Genomic DNA, 21092 nt, shown 5'->3' on the forward strand with positions numbered 1-21092 from the left:
CAGAGTATGCTCAGAGTGCCCCCAGGAAGTGCCGGCTCAGCCATCCAGTGTTTAGACTCCCAAACTGGCGATAGGCCAGTGGAGCCTGCCAAGTCCCTCCCACCTTTTACAGCCGCCTGTCCATCTGTCACTAGGTCTCAGGTTGGTGCCTTCAAGGCACCCCATATCACATAGGTTGTGTGGTAAGTGCCATGCTGGCCTGACAGGGTATCAGCCTCAGTTGTACTTGGGCCAGGCTCACAGTCTGGGGGGCCTTGGCACCTCTGGATGTGGTGATCTCCATCTGTACTGTGGGAAGCAAAGAGATAAGCCAGGGGTAAGGGCAGAGGGAAGCCACCTCACCTCCTGTGCTAGGCTTGCAGTGAGAGTGAAGCAGGGTCAGGCAGACTTCCTTCCTGGAAGTGGAGGCAGGGAGCTAGCTGGGTGTGGAGTCCTGTTTGACTGCTGGAGGGCAAAGATTTGGGCCATTAGGGCCAGGACCTGGCGTGTTATGGTGGGCTTTGTGTGCCAGGAGAGGTCCTGAACTTTCTGAAGCTGGAGGTCAGTGGAATTGCAACGGTTGCCGTGCGGACTCAGTGAGCCCATCAGCCCCCTTGGCCCCTTTGCCCATGCCTCTGTGCCACTCTGCGCCTGTGGCGTTCTCATCTCCGGCAGCTCCAACCTACCCAGGCCTCCTGCTCACCGCTGCTTTCTCCCAGACTGCCTTCTTTCCCTCCAGGGTGGGGTCCCAGGATGCCTGGATGGAATGCCAGCTATGTGGAAGGGTGGGAAAGCCTCTAGCAGAATCTCTCTTCTCTTGCCTGGGAACACCAGGAGCTTCTGAGGGGAGCAGTGGCCTGGAAAGACGGGGCAAGTGGGACCCATCCTGGAGGGGAGGGGCTGCCTGTCGGAGAGCTCATCATGGGCAGGTGGTTCTCTCTCCTGACAGATGGGCAGACTGAGGTCCGGGTTGGTCAGAAAGGGTCAGAGTCTGAGCAGAACTGAGACCTAGTCCCCACAGCCGCAGAGGCCCTCTTTAGGATCTAGCCTCAGGTACCCTGACTTTCACCTCAACCCCTTGATATTCAAATGGGAAACTGAGGCCCGGGCAGGTCAGGGAGGTGCTTTATGGTGGCTGAATTCCCAAGCAGAGCCCGAGAGGTGCCTGCGCTCAGCCCTTTACAGTCCCTGGCTACCTCCAGGCCCTCCAGGTTTCTCTCAGTCTGTTTTCCCCTCTGTAAGTTTAGGCTTCAAGGTCCACCATGAGGAGCCCCCCGGAGATGGGTAGAACAGGTAGGGAACTGAACTGGGTGGGTGGCTCTTTCGGCTCTGCGTCTCTGGGGGCAGGTTCTGTGTCAGGGCTAACAGTCCAGTTGGATGGCCAGGCTGGACCTGCCCTCTGACACTCCATTCCGGGCCTCACCTGGGTGCAAGTACTTCCTTTTGAGAAGTACGTGGCTTCAGAAGTTCATTGTCATCCTTGGCTACTTAGTGGTTTTGAGATTAGCCTGGGCTACATGAGACCCCGCAAGAGAGGAGATGGGGCGAGACAGAACACAACTCCAGAGTCACATGCTCTGCCCATGTTTCTGAGCTGGAGTTAGCAGCAAAGGAAAAAAGACAGAGGGAGGACAGGTAGCCTGAAGACAGGGGCCTTGCACCGACTGTGTTCCTCTCTGACCAGCTCTGCCCTAAAGACCGGCTGCCAAGGGGACCTGCTGTGCTCAGTTCTGGCCTGGGTGATTTCTCTCTGGTCAGCCTCATCTAATTCAGAGTGTAGCTAGTGTGTGTGTGTGTGTGTGTGTGTGTGTGTGTGTGTGTGTGTGTGTGTGTGTGGTCTCTGATGGGGGGCTCAGGCCAGTCTACACTGGGGAGACATTTCTATCCCCATTTACCTGGCAAGAACATTGAGGGTCTTCTAGCCGTGTCTTTCAACCAAACCCCTGAGTACCCCTCTGTGCTCCAGAGCCTGGGAAGAGCCCTTGGGCCCCTCACTACCCGGAAAAGCCCTGGACACACCTGCCCACCCGAGGAAGAGCTCAGCTCCACCCTCCAGGGGATTGCTGAGTTACTTCCTGGATGAGTGGACCCAGGCCCGCCTTCCTGGCCGATCATAGATAATTAGAACATTCTTCAAATATTTTGCCGGAGGATGCCCAAGAAGGAAGAATTACAAAGCGCCCTGGGCCAGGAGCGTGGGCTGGAGTTGCTGGGCAGCTGGGCAGCTGGCTGGGCCAAGTCTGGGGGGCCCGGAGGGAAGCTAGACCAGCCTGTCCCTACCTTCCAGAGTTGGGACTGGGGCTGGAGAACATGAGGAATGGGTGTTTCAAACCCAGTGTTATTTTAGGACTAATCAGTTACCTGGCAGTGATGGGGAATCCATGCCATCGGGAGTCAGCAGCAGGCAAAGGTCAGAGCCTGCTGCAGGTGACCTTTGGACAGGACTTAGGGTCACACACTGAGGCCCCGGACTCCAAGGAGGCTGGGCGATATGATGCCTGTGAGGAGGTATGTCTGCAGTGGGTGAGCAGATCTGAAAACAGAGCAAGCAGGAGGGAGTAAAGAAGGCTGTTTGAGAGGCTGGGGGGGCTGGGGCAGGTCCCGAGATGGGGCAGGCTAAGTGCAGTGCAGACAGGGCCCCGGGCTAAGCCAGGACCTGTGGTGGGTCGAGAAGGCCAAGGGGGTCTGTCCTGGGGAGGTTTCTTAAGAGAGGAGTGCCCAGGTCCCTGTGAGTCTTCAGGCCAGGATGGGCTAAGTGGTTCCAAGCAGTCTTTGGATCCTGCGCTAGACTTTGCATTCCATGACTTCCCTCCTGTGTGTTTGTCCCAGCCCAGCAGCCTGGGGGCAGCCTGGTCCCATGTTGAAAGGGCTCAGGCCAGTGAGAAGAGCCCTGCAGAGGTCACTGCTATTATGGGTATTTGCTATTATTTGCTCTTGTGGTGGTAGAGATTTAAAGGGAATGCTGGAGTGGAGACGTCTGCTTCTGTGGCCGCCTTAGGACACATCCGTGGATTTTGAAGGTGGCTAGAAGCTTCCTCTAGGTGGGAGAGGCTGCCCCGTTGGTCACCTCTGCAGTTAGCAGTGACACCATTTCTCTCTGGCCATTTAAGTGAAAAGGGACAAGGCCGAGCAAATGACGTGGTTGTCACTGACCTGTCACCCAGAATGAAGAGAGGGAGTCCCATGACTTTCCTATAGCCATCACCTGCTCTGCTACACTGAGGGTGTCCCACATTTTCCTCAGCTGGGTAACTGTCCTGACTGTGTGTCAGTGCGTCTGAGATGCCTGACTGGAGGCCTTCATCCCCTCACAGATCCTTCATTTGTTAACCCACTGAGGCATGAGGCGGTGGGCAGCATTCCTGCTCATTGCCTGCCTGCCAGCCCGGGAAGCCGAGCCTCTGTGGGTCTCTGGGGGAAAAGAATATCAATTTGTATCACACTTGACCCTTGATGTTTTCATATAGGGACATTTAGTGGACCTTGAGCTCAATCTAGCACACAGTAGGTCTTCTCTTATTCAAGCACTTTAAGACTCTATCAGCATAAAGGATGTAGGTTAGATTCCTATATCTTCTCCAAGGGCAGGCTTTGGGGGGCCTCTTTCCTGAAGGAAGCAGGAGTGTTCTCCATAGCAAGTAAGGAAAAGATGACCTCATTCCTGGGCCTAGGGAGCACTCTTTACCCTTTAATGTGGACTGGTGCTTTCCAAGGATGTTGGAGTGGGGGCTACTTGGAGGACACCCCAGAGTGAGGCCTGGCCTGAAGAAGGGCTATGCTCCCTATGCATGGCTGGTGGCTGGACACTGTACTGGCTGTGGTCACTGATACTATTTCCCCTTGGTTCTTAGACTGTGAGTGAACTGGCCGGGCTGGAGGGAGGAAGATCCTGAGGATGGCCCCTCGGGTGGGCATAGAGACTAGAGTGGGCACTCACCGGTTCAGGGTCCCCCTGTAGGCATAGTGCCCTGATGATCCTAGAAGTTCTGGTGGGGCCAGGAGTGAAGGACTAGAGTGACTTCAGCCTCAGGCCTGGAGAATAAAGTTGCCCGCCCCCCACGTGAAGTGTCACCACATGCTAGCTGCGGTGTGAGTGCGTATATGTCACAGTGAACCTTCTCATCATCAACTCTGTCATGTGTCCAGGATGCTCTCACATTCCCTTTACTGATGAAGAAACTGAAGCACAGAGAAGTTAGGGAATGTGTCCGCACCTTCCCTGCTCAGTCATGAAGAGGCGTGTTCAGGGTTCCCACGGAACTTACCAGTACCCGAATCTGTGGCCTTAGCCACTGCATTAGAGGGCTGGGTGTAGGTAGCCAGCTATCTGCCTCTGGGCAGTATTAGCAAGGCTGAGCTGTTCTCCTGGGCCCTTTGCTCCCTCTTCAGCCCCTTGTCATGAAGGCAGTCCCAGCCCCGTAAGCTTCTGGTAGGTAGAAAGGTTCTCTTGTCCAGGGCAGCCCCACTGTCACAGTGCCTAAACTCAGAGCTGGGCATCCCAAGACTCATGTCCCTCTGGCCTCTGCTGACCTTTATCTTGCTAGGAGCCTGATCCAGTCCAGAGGTGAGGAAGGTTTGGAGGCTCACAGTGTGGCCCACTGTTCCTGGCCCTTTGCCCATGTCCTAAGGCCCCTGAACAGTTTGAGGGACAAGTTCAGAACAGAATTTTTCCTTGGAAAAAGTCAACCACAAAGGCACACACCGCTGCCAGCCAGGCTTCTCTGCACACAGGGCTCCCTGGTCTGGCCACTTGGACACCTGAGCAGGCAGCTGCTGGCTGGGAAGAGGGTTTTCCCAATGTGGGATGAGAGCCGGGGCCCACCTGCAGGGTGGCCTGCTAAGGTGCCAGCCATGCTCTCACCCCACTGCCAACAGCCTCGGCAAGGCCCCACATGCCACTAGCCTCCTGCTGGCACTGATTGCTTAGTTTTTAGAATTTTAACCATGTTTCCCACTCATGGGCTCTGCCTGTAGCCTACCCCCTGTCCCAAAAGGCTTGGATCTGCCAAGGTCTAGCTTGTTCTAGGATCTTGGGATCTGATCAGTCAGTGCCAGGGGTTAGGGTATGGAGAACTACAACCAGATCTGTACACCATAAGCCCGAATGAATGAATGAATGAATGAATGAATGAATGAATAAAGGCTTTTCAGCAAGGAGGTGGCTCAGATTGGGCTTTGAGAACAAACTCCAAACAGGTCTAGCCCGATAGGGTGGCTTTCTCCTAGAACCCCAATTAAAGGGGCTGAGGCAGGATTATATAGTGAGTTCAGGGTTGGCTTGGGTTACAAGTTGAGACCCTGGCCAAAAAAAAAAAAAAAAAAAAAAAAAAAGGATGGACAACACAGGACCCACATGGTGGAAGGGGAGAAATGACTTTCACAAGCTGTCCCTCTGATTTCCACACGTGTTCTATACACACACACAGACACACAATCACACACACACACAACACACAGACACACACACTAAATAAATAATAAATAGAACCTTTGGAAGGAGGTCTGATCCCCACCCCACTCCCAGGTCTCTCCCTGGGTTTACCAAGTCTTCATGGTTTCCTAGTGTATAGTTCAGCCCCCCCCCCCCCGTGAGCTCTGGAAATGGAGTGCTGGCTCTGAGTGGGACTGGAGGCCTCCCAAGCTGCCCAGCCTCTCTAAGCACTCGCCCCCACCCCTGCCAAGCAGAGTCCTTGCAGGGTTGGCGTGTAGGGAGACCCCACAGAGGCTGGCCTCAGAGGGTAGTGTTGAGTACTGCCAGTGGGATTCCTGATCAGTGCATAGAAAAACAAGCTTGATGTCATCTTCAGATTGTGACGGTACGTGGTCACGTGGGCTACGCTCCTGATAGTTTGTGATCCACACACTGGCGAGAGTGTGCAGCCACAAACTGGGCTGAGGGGCTGGAATTCCTGATCTGGCAGCACCAACGCCCACATTTGGTGAAAGCCGACTTCCAGGGGGTCCTTTACGTTGAAGTGTGTGAATTGCAGCTGTCTTAGAAATTGTGGTGGAGAGGCACTCCAAATGAAATTTACTGCTCCATTCACCTTAAAGAACAGAAAGCTGCCATTTCGTGTTTTCATAGCACCACACCACCATCAGCCTACATAGCTCCTCACCCAGATGGGAATCCTATGGTTACACAGCCATCTGTCTCCATCCCCTCCTCCCCACATGTCTTCAGTCTCTGTGGCTTTGCCCATTCTGAACATTACTTTAAAATGGACTCAGGTGACATCTGGGATTCTGTGTCTGCCTTCTTTCTCATGGCATACTGTTTTTGAACTTTTCCCATATTGGGGCATGAATGCATGTTTCATTCCTTTTTATGGCTGAATAATATTCCATGGCATGGACATACCACATTTTGTTTTCAGCCACTCATCCGTCGACGGAGAATTGGGTTATTTCCATCCTCTGGCTACTGTGAATAGTGTTGCTGGGAGCTTTGTACAGAAGGTTTTGTTTCGACACCTGTCTTCAATTCTTTTGGATCTGTGCCAAGAAATGGAATTTCCGGGCAGCTTTGTGTGTGACTTTTAACTCTCTGCCAAACTGTGGCCCCACAGTGACTGCGGTGCGGGAGGGCCCTGCTGCTCTGCCTCCTCTCTCGAGAGCCCGTGGTGTTTTATAGCTTCTCGGTTGTGCTCACAGGGATCCTGGTGGGTGTGCAGTGGTTTGCATTCCTGGAAGGGTGGGTGAGGTTGCATCTCACTGGACCTGCTGCTTGCTTCTCCCGTGTCTTTGTCAAATCCTTTACAAAACGGGATTGCTGTCTGAATTCCAACAGTGTTTCCTGTGTGCCTCTCGGGCGTCGTCTACTTGTTCCTTCATGCACACATTCTGGGGGAGCTGAAGAGGCCCCTTCCTCTGCAGGTCACTCTTGGGCCCCAAATTCAACTAGGACCCGGCATTGGTGGTAACAGCAGGGCATTGATGGGGTGATTTAGACTCTAAGGACAAATGCTCACTGTTCCTCTCCTCGATGCCAGGACTTGTGGAAGGGATGAGCCTGGAAGGAGGAATAGTTTTCCAGATGGAGCCAGAGAGGAGGAACAGCAGCTAACAGAAGGATGTGCGGACAGTCCAGGTGGACAGTGGACATAGAAAGGAGTGATCCTCAGAGCCAATCCCCCAGGCTTATATCTCTAGGCAGAGGGCAATGGGGAGCTGTGAATGACTTTCGAGCAAGGGACATGGTGTGATCAGATCTGGGTGGTGGAAGGAGCTGCCTATAGGTTGGAGAGTGGGCCCGAGGCCACTGCAATGTTTTCTTGCTGCCCCCAGTTCACCCTGTGTCCTTTTAAGGTCCCCCACAGTTTAGCATGTTGATCTGAGCTCTCTTCCAGGTAGGCAGTTGAGGCTTTGCGGTCCATGCCTACTACTGGAGGAACTTGGGAACAAGGAACACAGCGCCCTTGAGGTCTGGTACCAAAGTGACTGCTTTGCCGGTGATGCCTGGTGGAGTTCCCATCCAGCTCATTTCCCCAGCTCGGTTTCCGAGGATTCTACAGTTACTTTGGGCTAGATTCCCCAGATTCCAACCCGCTCCCAGCCCCACCCGCCTAGATGCCCTTCCTCAACGCCAGCCTGGGGCGTGTTCACCCCATTGTGTCACAGGAGACCCAGGGGGGCTCTTGGCCAGATTAGCAGGTAGAGCAGGCGGGCGGGTCACAGAGATTGAGTGTCACTGAGGTGGCAGCACATGCTGGGGGCTCAGGCCACACGGGGACTGCCCAGCTGCCTGGGAAATATGGTAGCCTGGAAAAACACAGAGTTCTCCAAGAACTGCCACAGGCAGAGAAGGGCCCTCAAGGGCCCAGGGCCTAGCTGTCAGCTCTGGGGGCCCCTGGCAGTCCCTCTTCACCACTGCTCCCATGCTAAGCAACCCAACTCTGTTTTGCCATCATCATCACCCTCAATATCACTATTATTATTATCATCACTATTATTATTTGTGTTTTCAAGAAAGGGTTTCTACAAGTAACCATGGCTGTCTTGGAACTCATTCTGTAGATCAGGCTGGCCTTGAACTCACAGAGATCCACCCACCTCCGCCTCCAGAATGCTGAGATTAAAGGCATGTGCCACCATCGCCTGACTCAGTCTGTTGTTTTAAAGCTGGAAAGTTTTTTGTTGTTGTTGTTGTTTTTGCACAGGGTCTCCTGTAGCCCAGACTGACTTCAAACTTGAAGTAGCTAAGAATGACTTTGAACCCCTGAGTCTCCTGCCTCCACTTCCAGGGTGCTGAGATTACAGGCGTGAGCCACCACATGTAGTTCACATGCTACCTTGTTTGAGGTTCGTGCATGGAAGGCCAGATTTCCACCAGCTGAGCCCAGCCCCGGCCATTAGCCTGAAGACTAGCTCCCTGCTCCCTCTTGATATTCCTTCTCCAAGTACCTAGAACCAAAAGATCAGTAAAATGGAATCAGGAAAACCTTTTAGCGGTTCCTCAGGAGGTCAGAGGATTGCCAGATGCCAGCATCTCCCAGTAGTAGATGCTCAGACAGTGACAGACATGGGCACCTTCATGGCCATACCTGAGAGATGGGGCCAGGTGCCGGTCCAGGGGAGTAGGTCAACAGGTGATGGCCCGTTGTGCAAACGGAATACTATTCAGCCTTTAAAAGGAACGAGGCACCCACCGATGAATACTGTGACTTGGATAAACTTTGAAAGCATTTCACTGAGTGGAAGGAATCCGGCCCCAAAGACCACATGTGTTGTAAGATTCCACAGACTGTCCAAGCAAGCGGCAGCCCCGTGGGAACAGAGACAGATTAGTGGCTGCCGGGGCCTGGGGGAGGAGGGGCTGGGAGTGCCTGCTCCTGGGTACAGAGTTTCCTTTTGGGATGTTGAGAAAAGCTTGGAACTTGATAGAGGCGGAGGTTGTACAATACTGTGTGTGCTAAAGGCCACGGGGCTGTACATTTTTAAATGGTTAATGTTATGTTATGTGAATTTCCCCTCATTACAAAAACAAACAACTGTGTTGATAATACTCCAGGCTCAGAGTGAACTTGGCAAGAGGCTCTCTCCTTGGGAGTTGCCAGGAGTCATTACAAAGGCAGCCACGGCTCTGAGTCCAGCCCGGCACACAGTAGGTGCTCACCTGCGTCAGATCCCGTCTCTTCCTAACGCACCCACTCATCTGGAAGTCTGTGTGTGTGTGGGTGCACACTATTTCAGGTGTATCTGTTTGCATGCTGGGGGCAGCAGGTGTCTGTACCCATTCCCTGAATGGGGTGTCTTCTCAAGGTCACACACGGGTAGGAGCTGGCTGCTGAGTTCCTGGGGGCTTAGAAGGAGAAGATAGGAAAGCCCAGTGGTCTGGGAGTTGGGAGTGTCACTCCAAAAGAACCGGGGTCTGTGCCAAGGCTGTCGGATCCCAGGTGGGACATTGTCTGCTCTGGAGAACGTGTGTGTCTGACTCAGGCGCAGGCACCGTGGCTTCTGCAGGTGTAAACTGGTCTGTGGTTCTAACACTTCCAGGAATGGTGGGGCTCAGCGGAAGGTGGGGTTCAGTGCCAGTGGGGGACAGCGGACTGCCTGAGGGTTCTCAACGCCCGTCTTCTCTCTGCCTCCACAGAGCACTGTCGTCCGTGGTGGCCCTAGGAGCCAACATCATCTGCAACAAGATTCCTGGCCTGGCCCCACGGCAGCGCGCCATCTGCCAGAGCCGACCCGATGCCATCATTGTGATCGGGGAGGGGGCGCAGATGGGCATCAATGAGTGCCAGCACCAGTTCCGATTCGGCCGCTGGAACTGCTCCGCCCTGGGCGAGAAGACCGTCTTCGGGCAAGAGCTCCGAGTAGGTAAGGGTGTCTCTGGGCCTGTGGGCTGGGGGCCAGGTCGTCCACCACCCAGCCCAAGTCCAGGCCAGGCGGCCGGCACAGCCGGTGTGTCTGATGAGCATCCTAGCTCTGGGCTGTGGGGTGGGGGAACAGTGACCCAGGGAGACAGAAGCGGAGGCTGGGGAGTCAGTGCAGCGGCTGTCCTGTGCGTAGCTTCAAGTACACAGGCCCCTGCTCTACTTCCTGTGACTGTCGTCTGGAAAGCGGGAAGAACGTGTGAGGCTTTGGATATAGGCTGAGCACTGCAGCTCACCCAGGGAGGACCATGAGATGTCACCTGCTCCTTGCTGAGGGACTCCAGCAGTCAGAGCCTGCAGGGTGTTCAGGAGTGACAACTCCGACCCTGAAGGAAGGGTGCCGTGTGCAGGGGCACATCTGGGTGAAGAAGGGGTGGTCTTCCATTTGAAGACAGTGATCGTGTCAGGTGGGGTGACTGCTCATGGCACAGCCCTTGGGGGCTGCATGGGGGTGCCTGCCCTTGAAGCACTGCATTGGCTACATGGTGCCCATTTCACAGATAAGGAAAATAAAGCCCAGGGAGGAGCCCATTCAGGACTAGAAAGAGGCTTAAAGGAAATTTCCAGCAAGTATGTAGATCTGAATCCAGCTGTGTGACCTTGGCTGTGTCTCTCAGGGCTACCCTGAACCTCAGTTTCCTCATTTGTAGTGTGAGCAATGAGCCAGTAGGCTACTGCTGGATCTCAATGCCTGAATTCAGAAGGTGCTCAATAAATGCTGCCAGCTGCATGTGAGCAGGGACAGTGACTCCAGCTGCCCTGTAGAGTATCTGTAGGTTAGATGGGAGGACAGCCCAAGACTTGCTGGCTGCCTAACCTTCAGGCTCGCGGTGCCCCCCATACCTGAGAGGGCTGCAGCTGCCGCAGGACCCAAGCAGGAGCTGACTCTATATGGCTGCAAATGCCAGCATGGGCTGGGATGGTGTAGGGGAAAACTCCCGCGGGCCCCTTTGTGGTGAGCAGCCTGTGGGTGGCACCTAGTGCAGCCAGGAGTGTGGCACCGCCCCCTCCCTGGGGCTTCTGCCACCCAAGTGCAGATCACTCCCTCCAGGTGCCAGCTGGGGGATGGCGGGGAGGGCAGTAGTGGGCAGAGGTGCCCGCCTTGTGTGGCTTCCCACCCACTTCCCCAGGTGCTCTGTGGGGCATCTGCAAGCACCCGACCCACAGGGAAGAAACTGATGTTATAAGGTCATCTGCTGTCACTCAGCCTGCCCAGGGTGTAGACCCAGAGTCTTCCACCTCGTGTGGCAATCAGGGCAAGCCTCAGAGGAGTGGGTGGGCTTGAACGTCGGGAACACGACACAGGGAAAGAGACATGTGACAGGCCCAAGCCTTCCCCAGTGTCCCAGTGTCTCCATGCTGTCCTCTCAGGAGCAGAGCTGGTCCCACTGTTACTCCACAGTGTCACCTTTCGAAGAACATCATAGCTAGTCCTTGGGAAGTGACCTTGGGGCCCACCAGCAGCCGGGAGGGGCACTGTTCTGCCCACAGAAGGGAGGCTACCGAGGCGGGGTGGAGAGGGCTGCTCTGTGTGCCCCTCCTGCTCCTGGCCCCCTCGGGGACCAGGCTAATATGGCTGTTGCTCAACAGTTTGTACTCCCCACTGTCTGTGTCCCCTGCTCTTGAGAGGACCGTTCCTGCCCCAGGTGCTTCTCCTCGGGAGAACCTGGCGTTTCGTCCTGCCTTCAAGAACATCTGAGTCCTCGGCAGGCTCCCTCGTACCCCAGCCCACCCTGTCCCCTTCCTGGTCATTAGTGGCCTGTGCTGCTGGACGTTCCCGTTCCTTGGCTTCCACCTTGACTCATCAACGTGGGTTCTCTTCCATCTCTAGCTGTCCCTTGCCTTGACCTGGATAAGGTATTGTCCATCCCCAGGCACACTGGATGACTCTCTTCACAGTACCCGGACAGCACATTGTCGCCTGGTGTCCTGAGTCTCCCTGACCCACAGATACTTTGGCTCTTCTGCGTGGTGTTGGGCTCCTCAAATGCGCTCTCCCCAGCTCCCCCATCCACTTGACCTCCTGGTGTCTGCCATTTCCACTCTTCGCCCCTCCGCCCTTCCATCCCTGCTGGACCTCTTCTCCAGCCCTCCCCTGGAAGCTGTGAGTGTCCCCTGGCCTCCTCAGCCTCAGTTACTGAATTGCCGGGCCAGACAGAAGCCACCCTGTGTCCTTCCCTTTCTTCTCTGTGGGTGTACAGCTAGCCTAGCATGCCAAGGGGTCTGGGTTCGATTCCCCAGCACCCCTTAGATCAGGGTGCTGCAGTAGCTCCCTGTCGCCCCCACCTTTGCCAGCTACTGGCCCACCTAGTCTGTATGAGACTCTCAAATCCACTGCCAACAACAACAACGCTAGCAACGTTTAATCTTTGCAGTACCTCTCCACTGCCCTGAGCTGAGGTTGACTTCCTAGCCCAGAGCCCCTCGCCTTGCTTTCCTCCCACCGGAGCCCCGGCTACATTTGACTTTTCCGTCCGCCCAAGCAGGCCAGACCCCTTCCTGTCTCATTTCTCAGCCTAAGGAGGCCTCTCCCTCTGCCATATATCTTTGTAGCTCATCTCCCTCCCTCCTGGGGGGGCTTTTCCACACCCTCAAGCTGGGTCAGCCTGTGCCTGTCCCTAGCCCTTCCTGCCCTGGGATGGGCAGGCTTTCTGGAGCCCAGCCTGGGTCCTGCTGCCCTGCCTTAACCTCCTGTAGCTTCCTGCTGCACTCAAGCAGGAGGGCAGCTCTGGCCGCAGGCCGAGCCGATGGAGCAGGGGCCGGAACCATGGGGGCTCTGCCTATGTGAGAAGGCTCCTTCTCCGTTCTCAGTGGCTGGGAGTCAGGAGCAGCAAGCAGGCGGTACTGTGAGCTGGCCACTTTGAGAGGCTTGCTGGGTGCCTGGACACGCCCGGAAGCCCGGCTGGGAGCTGGCAGGCAGCCGGGGCACTCTCGTGGGAGCAACCTCTCAAGCAGGGCCAATTAATGATTGTCCCTGAGAGGAGCAATGGTCTGGATGGTGGGACAGCCCCCTTTAGGCCTTGCCTGTGACCTTGGGCTGGTCCTAAAACTTAAATGTTGAAGGGAAACCCTGTTAAGAGAGCAAAGCCTCTCTGCAAAGTTACCCCTCCAACGCCTTTGCAGTGGCTCGATTACCTCCATGGACGGGACACTCAATGCTCCCATGATGACCACCTCACTAGTATTGTCCGGCACACTGAGCGTGCTAGCGGCTTTGTTCTTTTGAGAAGGTCAGGACAGTCTTTAGATTCCCCACTACTGACAAGGCATCCCATGCTCGGCACCCTCTGCTCCCCAACCTGTCCTGGACTGTTTCCCACAATCCAGGGAGGGTGGTAGCCCAGGGCTCTTCCGAGCCACTAGTGTCTTCCATTGACTGAGAATGAACTTTGGGGTGATGCATTTTAAGTACAGCCCAGCTCTGCTCTGAGATGGGGGAAGGGGCAGAGGTGAGGCATGGGAGTATATGTGTTGGGATATCTGTAAACTACCAGGGAAAGCCTGCTAGAAATTTGGGTTCCCTTGCAAGTGTGGGAACTGCTAACAGTCAACCATAACCAAGTCAGGACTTTCAGCAAAGTCTTCCCCAGAGGAGAGCCCAGGGAAGGAGACCGAGAGAACAGAGTGTCCCAAGGCCCTGAGGCCAGGAAGCAGAAAGTGTGTCTTTGAAGGGCAGACGCGTTGTGGGGCGAGCTGGGGAGCAGTGTGGCAGAATGAAGGCTGAAAGGTGCCAAAAGGCAGATGGAACGCTACGGCCCCCCCCAAAGAGCCCAGAGCACCCAGAAGATTCTGAGCATTTGTGAAGCCCAGTTCCTCCTGAACCCAGTGCCCGTGACCCACTAACCTGGCCTGGCCTGTGCTTTTCAGAGTCCCCGGCTCCAGCTTGCAGGGTTTTGCCCATCATGTGCTGGTCTCAGACATGACCAGGCATAAGGGCCGCCCCTAATCTGAGCTCACGTGAGCAGACCAAGGCTGCTGGCTCTGTGGGTGAGCTTTGTTATGGGGACAGTGTCCCTAGGGCCCCCCCCCGCCCGTGGTACAACAGGAGGGCAACTTAAGCCCTCCTGACCCATTTAGGTCATCTGAGAATGGAGGGCCCTTGGAGAGGGAGGGCGGCTCCTCAGCGCATGAACTTGTTGCCCTTCCGGGGCGTGGCAAGCAGGCCCCTGTGGGGTGGGGAGGGTTGTCCCCAGGAGGACACTGACTGCCCTGACCTCCTGATGGTTTGTAGGCAGGTATGTTCCACCGAGCGCACCGTAGTGTAAAACACAACAGGGCTCAGACCCCAGAAGTAAGCAGCCCCCCCCCTTTATCCTACAGTATATTAGAATGATACTGTTTGGAAGTAGTGGCTAAATAAAAGGTCACCCACATTGACATCCCACATTATTTATACTCTTTTTTTTTTTTTTTTTGGTTTTTACGAGACAGAGTTTCTCTGTATTGTTTTGGAGGCTGTCGGTCCAGCCTGGCCTCGAACTCTTTATACTCTTCTTGATTGTGACCATTGGGAAACCTCAGAAGACACCCATGGCTTGCTTGAGATTTTTGTTTGGTGAAGGGATGGAAGTGACCTGGCTCACATGGCCAGGGCAAAGGGAACATCTGAACTTAGATTTGATGGCCTTTTCCCAGGGCATTATGGGTCAAGGCAGTGTGAGGGATAGTGGTTGCCGTTATCAACGAGCTGGCATTGAATACCTGCCTGGGGCATCCCCAGTGAACTGGGCGTGGCGGGGTGGGGGTGGGGTGGGATGAGCAGGTGGTGCCAGGGCTAGAGGGACCTTAGCCTTGAGGTTTTCAGACACTTGGCCTGAGAATCTCATATTACTGTCCCATTGAGCCAACACCAGGGCCAGCCAAAGCAACAGAACATTCATTTCTTACACTTAGGAGCCTGGTAGCCAGGACCCTAGGGACCGTCATGAGCTTGAAAGTCAGTTGCTGGCTTGGGATGTAGCAGGAACTCAGACTACTGCCTGGACTCCATCCCTCCTTGGAGGGCAGCGCACAGATGGGAGGGCTGCCCACAGAGGACCACTGTCAGTGTCCCTGAGCTCTGTAACCTTAAGCATGGTTGGGTGTGGTGACCCCGGCCATCCTTCAGTCCCTCAGAGGCCACCTGGAACGTGTCCAGGACTGGAATTTTCACCTTGTTGGCAGGCCCTGTCGGGAGTATAGTCTGGCAGGCCTTGGAGGGGAGATCTTTCCTGGGCCAGTGGCCCAGCTCACCCAGGTGGCCTTGAGAATAACCTCATGTCCTTGGGGGCCTCTGTTTTCCCTCCTATTGTCAGGAGGGGCTGAGGCCCAAACCCCACTTCTCCCAGGAGCCATGGGTGATTTTGTCAGCAGCCCTGAGGGAGGGAGAAATGGAGGGTGACTAGCACTATCCCAAGGCTGCATGGGCGAGAGACCAGAAGCTCTACAGGACCCCAAAGAGACACAGAGCCCTGGACTCTAACCTTATGCTTCCTTGTTGTATAGCCAGGCCCTATCCTCCGGGCCCGGTGCCCCCAATTGGGGCACTATCTACAGGACTGCACAGCAGCATGCGCGGGCCACCCTGGGTCGGAACAAAAGCCTGGGGCGCAGGCAGGCCTGCATGTTTGGACCTGGCAGGCCTTTCCCTGCTGCTGTTTATGACAACGGCAGCGAGGAGCTTAGAGTGGAGACACTGACTCAGCCAAGCCGGGTGGGGCCGGGTGGGGTGGGAGCCAGAGGGGACAGAGGGACAGAGAGATAGAGGAGGACAGATAGGCACATGGAAACACACACACACACACACACACACACATACACACACACACATGCACACTGTATATACAAATACATCTGTGCATGCTCATAGATGTATACATGTACAAACATATTCAGAGACTTGTACACACCTACATACACATGTGTGCATGCACAAAACTTACTATATATCTCTTTGCATATATGCACATGTATGCATTCACATATATACATATGTGCATACATACATATATTCATACTTCTCACTCATACGTGGGATACATAGCACTTATGCAGGCCCAGGGTCAGACCCTCTCTGAGAGGGGTGGTATCTGTAGTATATACAGTATGTCACCCATCACCTCCATGGTACTCAGGCCCTGGCACACGCAATACTTCTCCAACTATCTCTATCAGAGGCCTCTCCGAGGGGCGTTTGGTTCCACCTCATTTTACTGGGGCAGAAGTAGGCAGGGTGTAAGGGTGCCTGCTTAACTCTGCACCAGGTAGAGCCTGGAGATCCCCGTGGGGTCAGAGGTACCAGTGTATTGGACCACCTCATTGTCTCTGTCTCCGCACTGTCCCCTGCTGCACACACCCTAGCCTGAGGCTCTGAGTGCAGGCCTGAGACCCACTTAGGCAGGGTTTACATCTAGACCCCGGTGAATAATTTCATGCCAGGGCTAAGGGGCCAGGCTGGGGCATGGGCAGCCATAAGGGACATATAGGCACTGTCTCTAGCTCCCAAGCTGTCCCCTTCCCAACTCCTGTGCTTGGTAGCTACTTGGGGTCCTGTCCAGACAAAAGCCCCCTTAAATTTTGGCACTATACCCTTGGACAGTGGAGCTATCCAGAGGTCCCCATATTTCTGTGGGTCCCAGTTTCTTGATGTGTAGATGGATCCTGTTGGAGACGATATACTCCCTGCTCAATTCTAGCCTTAGGAGGATACTGGAGACCTGGTAGGCTGGTTGAGGGAAGGGATCTTGGGTAGGAGATCACCAGCCATATCTCACTACCCAGGCCCACCATCTTAGCCCACTGCAGCCTAGGAATTCTTCTGGAAGGTACAGAAGAGTACAGCTACCTTTTGAAGAATATTTTAAAGGAGCAGATGGTGTGGGGCCCCTGAGAACCATCCCTGCTTTCTTGGGATGAACTCCTGCACCGAGGGTCCACCCGCCCGAGGCACTGTCCCCTGTGTCTTTGCTCGCCTTTCCTTTCTACCATTTAGGACTTACCTTCAGCATCATCTCCTGTCTGGCTCTCCTCATCCCTCCACTGCCTTCCAGCTGACCCCTTCCTGCACAGGCTGATGCTGCTCTCTGCCTCAGCACCCAGGAGCCTCACCTAACCTGTCTGCCCTGGATCAGCACTCCCTGCCACCATGCTTTTCCGTGCTGCACTTGGCTTTCTGAAAAGCTTTGCCGGATTTTGTGGTGGTGGGGGCGGTTATAGACTTCTCTCCAGGGCTCTCGGTGGTCTGGTCAGGAGCAGGGCTGTATTTGGTGGTGTAGGAACACAGACTGTTACATAGTATGTGATGGGGAGAGTGAGATGTCAGGTTGACACAGGTGTATGGGGTCCCAGTGTGAGGCAGGAGGGAGGCAGAGGGTACAGGTTTTCCAGTCTGGCACTTAGACCTCAGGGGCATTGAGAACTCAGGGTTCCCAGGTCAGACTCCAGCTCAGTGACTCATCCGCTGCGTGCCCTCACGCTAGTCACCAGCTCCTTCTTTGCTCTGTGTCTTACTGGACAGCTGAGGACCCAGCTGAGGCTGATGGAGCCCCATGAGAACTGGGACTGAGTAGGACCAGGTGTGTGGAACCCTTTAGAACATCAAATGCTATACCATACAGCTCTGTGGGTGGCGCTGCAGGTTTGGAGTCTCTGCAGGGCCCCCACCACTACCAACCTTAGACTTTTTCTTAGCCCCAGAAGAAAGTCTGTGCCTTGAGTTACCGTTCCCTGGTCCAATTCCTCTCTGTGGATTGGCTAGCTGTAGACATTCCTGCAAATGGGCTCCTGCAACGTGGGACCTTGTGTCTGGTTTCATTCATTTCATATGTTTTCAAGGCATTAGCATTGCTTCTCTTTGAAGACTAAATGGTAGTCTGTTGTGTAGATATACTTTCTTTTTTTCTTTTTAGTGTGTGTGTGTGTGTACAGGTGCTCAGGAAGGCCAGAGGTGTCAGCTTGGTGCTGGAGTCACAGGCAGTTGTACTGCCCAACATGGGTGCTGGGAACCGAACTTGGGTCCTTTGCAAGAGCAGTCAGGGCTCTAAACCTCTGAACCATCTCTGTGGCCCTGGTATGCTGCACTTTCTTCACCCGTCATTGATTCGTACTTGGGCTGTTTCTACTTTGTGTGTGTGTGTGTGTGTGTGTGTGTGTGTGTGTGTGTGTGTGATTCCGTGGGTGTGACCTCATTTCTTAGCACTCTGCAGTCACATTTCCAAGGACCTGCCAGACTTCCATGGTGGTTTCCTGTTTCACCTCCCCAGTGGCAGTGTCCAGGGCCCCAAGGCTTCCGGCCCTCACCAGCGTGTGATATTAATGGTCTTTGGTTTTGGCCACCCTGGTGGGCATGAGCTACATCTCATTGAGATTTCGATTTGCTGGGGACACCGGGCACTGAGAATCTTTCCTAGTGTTCCTTGGCCCTTTTCATACTCTTCTTGAGAGATGTCTCTTCAGAGTCTTTGCCCACACACTCCCCTCTGCTGTCTTTTTTTTTTCTTTTTCTTTTTTCCTTGGCAATCCTGGGAATGAAACCTGGGACCTACTACATGCTAGGCAAGTGCTCGCCACTGGGCCATGCTCAAATCCCGTCCTTTGCCCATTTTTAATTGGTTGGTTGCTTTTTTACTAGTGACCTGAAGACAATGTTTGTTTTTTGTTTAAGAGGGAGCAAGGGAAAAGATGAGTGAGACCTCCTTGGTCCTGAGTCCAGGCACATAGGCACCCACCTTCGTGTGCATTCCCAAGCGCTGAGTTTAAACAAAAGTTTATGCATGCCCACATACATGTGTGTGGACACAGTGATGCACACAAATCACATGGGGTTGCTCAAGCATGTGCATATCACAAAGGACCTGTGTGTGTAACATGTGGGCACAAAGCTTAGGCCAGCCTGTCCGGGGGACTGTGTGTGGCCATAGGGATACGGGAAGGCCCTTTGTCTGGGTCAGGGTCACCCAAGTAGCCAGTTTTAGGATCTGGACTTCTAGAGGACTCTAGGCCCTATGTAACTCCAGACCTTTGACCTCTGACCTCTGACCTCCTGACTTCAGTGACTGGCCTGTCTGGCCTGTAAGTCCTGGTTCTGCCATACCTTGAGCTGCTGTATATTGGGCATATACTATCTTTTCTAGGCCTCCCTTGGCCTCCTTGATTGAGGTATGTAACTGGAAAGTCTTCAAGGCCCTTCTCAGAACTGAGCTCCTGGTCTCCAACACCTCTTTTGTCGTCCAGCCTCCCCAGTGTAGCTCATGGGGTCACTGTGAGCTCAATTTTGTCTTTTATAGCGTTCTAAAAGTATTGTATGGCCCATGTTGATGCCAGGAAGTGGCCGGTATCTTGACTGATAGGTCTGGGGGTAGGCTTAGCCCCAGCTCTGCCCTGAGGCAGGGGGCCCTGGCCTGCCTCTGCTTTGGGCAGCAGGCCCATCGTCTCTGCCTAGCAGTATTCTCTGGGGGTCAGTGTGAGAGGACAGTAGGCCATTGAGACTCAGCCCCAGTCTGCCACTGTAGGCATGTGGCAGGCAGGGGCCGTATCTGTCGTCCTATGAGCCCAACTTGTGCCAGCTGGGTGGGGAGCCGATGTGCTCGCTGAGGACTAGAGTTTGAATAACCAAAGGAGAGCACTGTACTGGGCAGACACCCTGTGAGTGGGCCAGCCTCTGCTCTACAGCCATGGTTCACCCACGTGGTAGTGGTCTCAGAATCTGCTGCCTTCGTAAGCTTGGGTTTACTTAGGATGAAGATGGTGGAGACTGCTGGGCAGTGCTGAAAGTATCGGCCCTGGAGGAGGGTGTTCACACCCAGCCTCACTGAACCCTGAGAAGTGCCGGCCATCCCATGGTTCCTCTACTGGCCTCAACCCTCTTCTCCCTCATAGTGATGGGGGTGGTGTCATTGGTTCTGTTTGCTCCCAGAGCTGGCTCCAGGCAGAGAAGAACATTCTAGTCCCACAAGGCCACAGGCTTCTAGAAGGGGTGTGGTTTGCCTACCCCATCCCATCCCCCACCCCCAGTGTCCCTCTGCCTTCCCCACTCCAAGTCTCTCTGCATGCCCCTCATTGCTGTCCCCTTTATTGGCCATGGCCCCTCAGCTTACGGTGCTTGCTTTGATGTGTCTAAACACCGTGGACAGGGGGCTCTGTACCAGCTTAGTCCCCCAAGGACCATCAAGACTCAGATATCTATCCAGGGACCCTAGTTACCCATCTCTGGTGTTTTCCAGGGAGACTGGGGGCTCCAGTGCATAAGGGTGCAGGCTTGTGTAGGATTAGTTTTGGATCCCAAAGAACTCCTGGGTCTTCATGAGCCAAGTTTCCTCTCAGGACAGCTGGTGACTGCACGACAGATCATTCATGCTGTCACCGTTCACTCCATCCTTCTCCCTGCCATAACTATCGCCTGAAACCACCGGAGCCCAGGCAGCAGCCACTGTCTAGAGCAAATAGTTTACCACTAGGAGGCTCAGTTTTCCTATCTGAGAAATGTGACCCATCCTTGGGGTTGTTGGAAGGATAAGATAAAATGAAGTGCCCAGATCCACCCATGTCTGGAAATTTGGGAGAGGGCCTTGGTTGTGAGATGTGTGAGAAAAATGACCCCATTGTTGCCCAGAGGACGCTGTCCCTGCCTCCAGGAAACACTCTGGGACAGGGAGAATCCCAGCTGCATCCAGAGCCTGTGACATGGGGACACTGAGAGTCACTAAAGGCCCAGTTGCCAATGCCTGTCAGGCAAGAGGCAAGGAGCTGGGAGTTTCTTTCTTCACAGATAGTTCCTCTGCACTGAGGTGACTACACTTACCTCAGATGGGCCACCATTCACCCTGACCACATTGGGCTGCAGCTCATGGTGGTGGAGAGTATGCTCTCAGGCCTTGGAGACTTTGGGGGACTGGGCCAGGATACTGGAATTCATCTCAGACATCTCAGGAACCATCAGTGGTTGTTGAACTAAGTCCTTGAGCCCAGGCTGTCTGCATCTGCAAAGGTCGGGATCTTCTGAGTCAGTTCTCCCTGTTCTCTCCTGGAGGAAGCAGGCTAGGGCCCTGGGCAGCCCCAGCCAAGGCCCCAAGAGGGATAGGGAAGCCTAGAGTTACTCCTCCCTCCCTACTCAACACCTGGGCATGTCACAGCCTGGGGCAAGTTACCAAGCCCACAGAGCCAGCATCCAGGGCTCGTTCAAGACTCGAAAGCGAACACATTGCGGCATGCTAGTCGCAGGGACCCTTGACCCAAAGCAGCCCCTCTTGCTTGAGCTCACAT

At 54.5% G+C, this 21092-nt stretch overlaps 1 protein-coding gene across 3 annotated transcripts in view; it reads left to right on the plus strand.

Annotated features, from left to right (window-relative positions):
* Positions 1-21092, plus strand: part of Wnt7b (Wnt family member 7B) — a 43799-nt gene that overhangs the window by 12366 nt on the left and 10341 nt on the right. For all 3 annotated transcript variants that reach the window (XM_005067058.4, XM_040754030.1, XM_040754031.1), the window contains exon 2: positions 9572-9798. In XM_005067058.4, coding sequence (XP_005067115.1) covers positions 9572-9798 — 227 coding nt within the window. The remainder of the gene's footprint in view (positions 1-9571; positions 9799-21092) is intronic.

The sequence above is a fragment of the Mesocricetus auratus genome, unplaced genomic scaffold (genome assembly GCF_017639785.1).
Source record: "Mesocricetus auratus isolate SY011 unplaced genomic scaffold, BCM_Maur_2.0 Super-Scaffold_100010, whole genome shotgun sequence".
In the NCBI taxonomy this organism is placed as follows: Eukaryota; Metazoa; Chordata; class Mammalia; order Rodentia; family Cricetidae; genus Mesocricetus; species Mesocricetus auratus.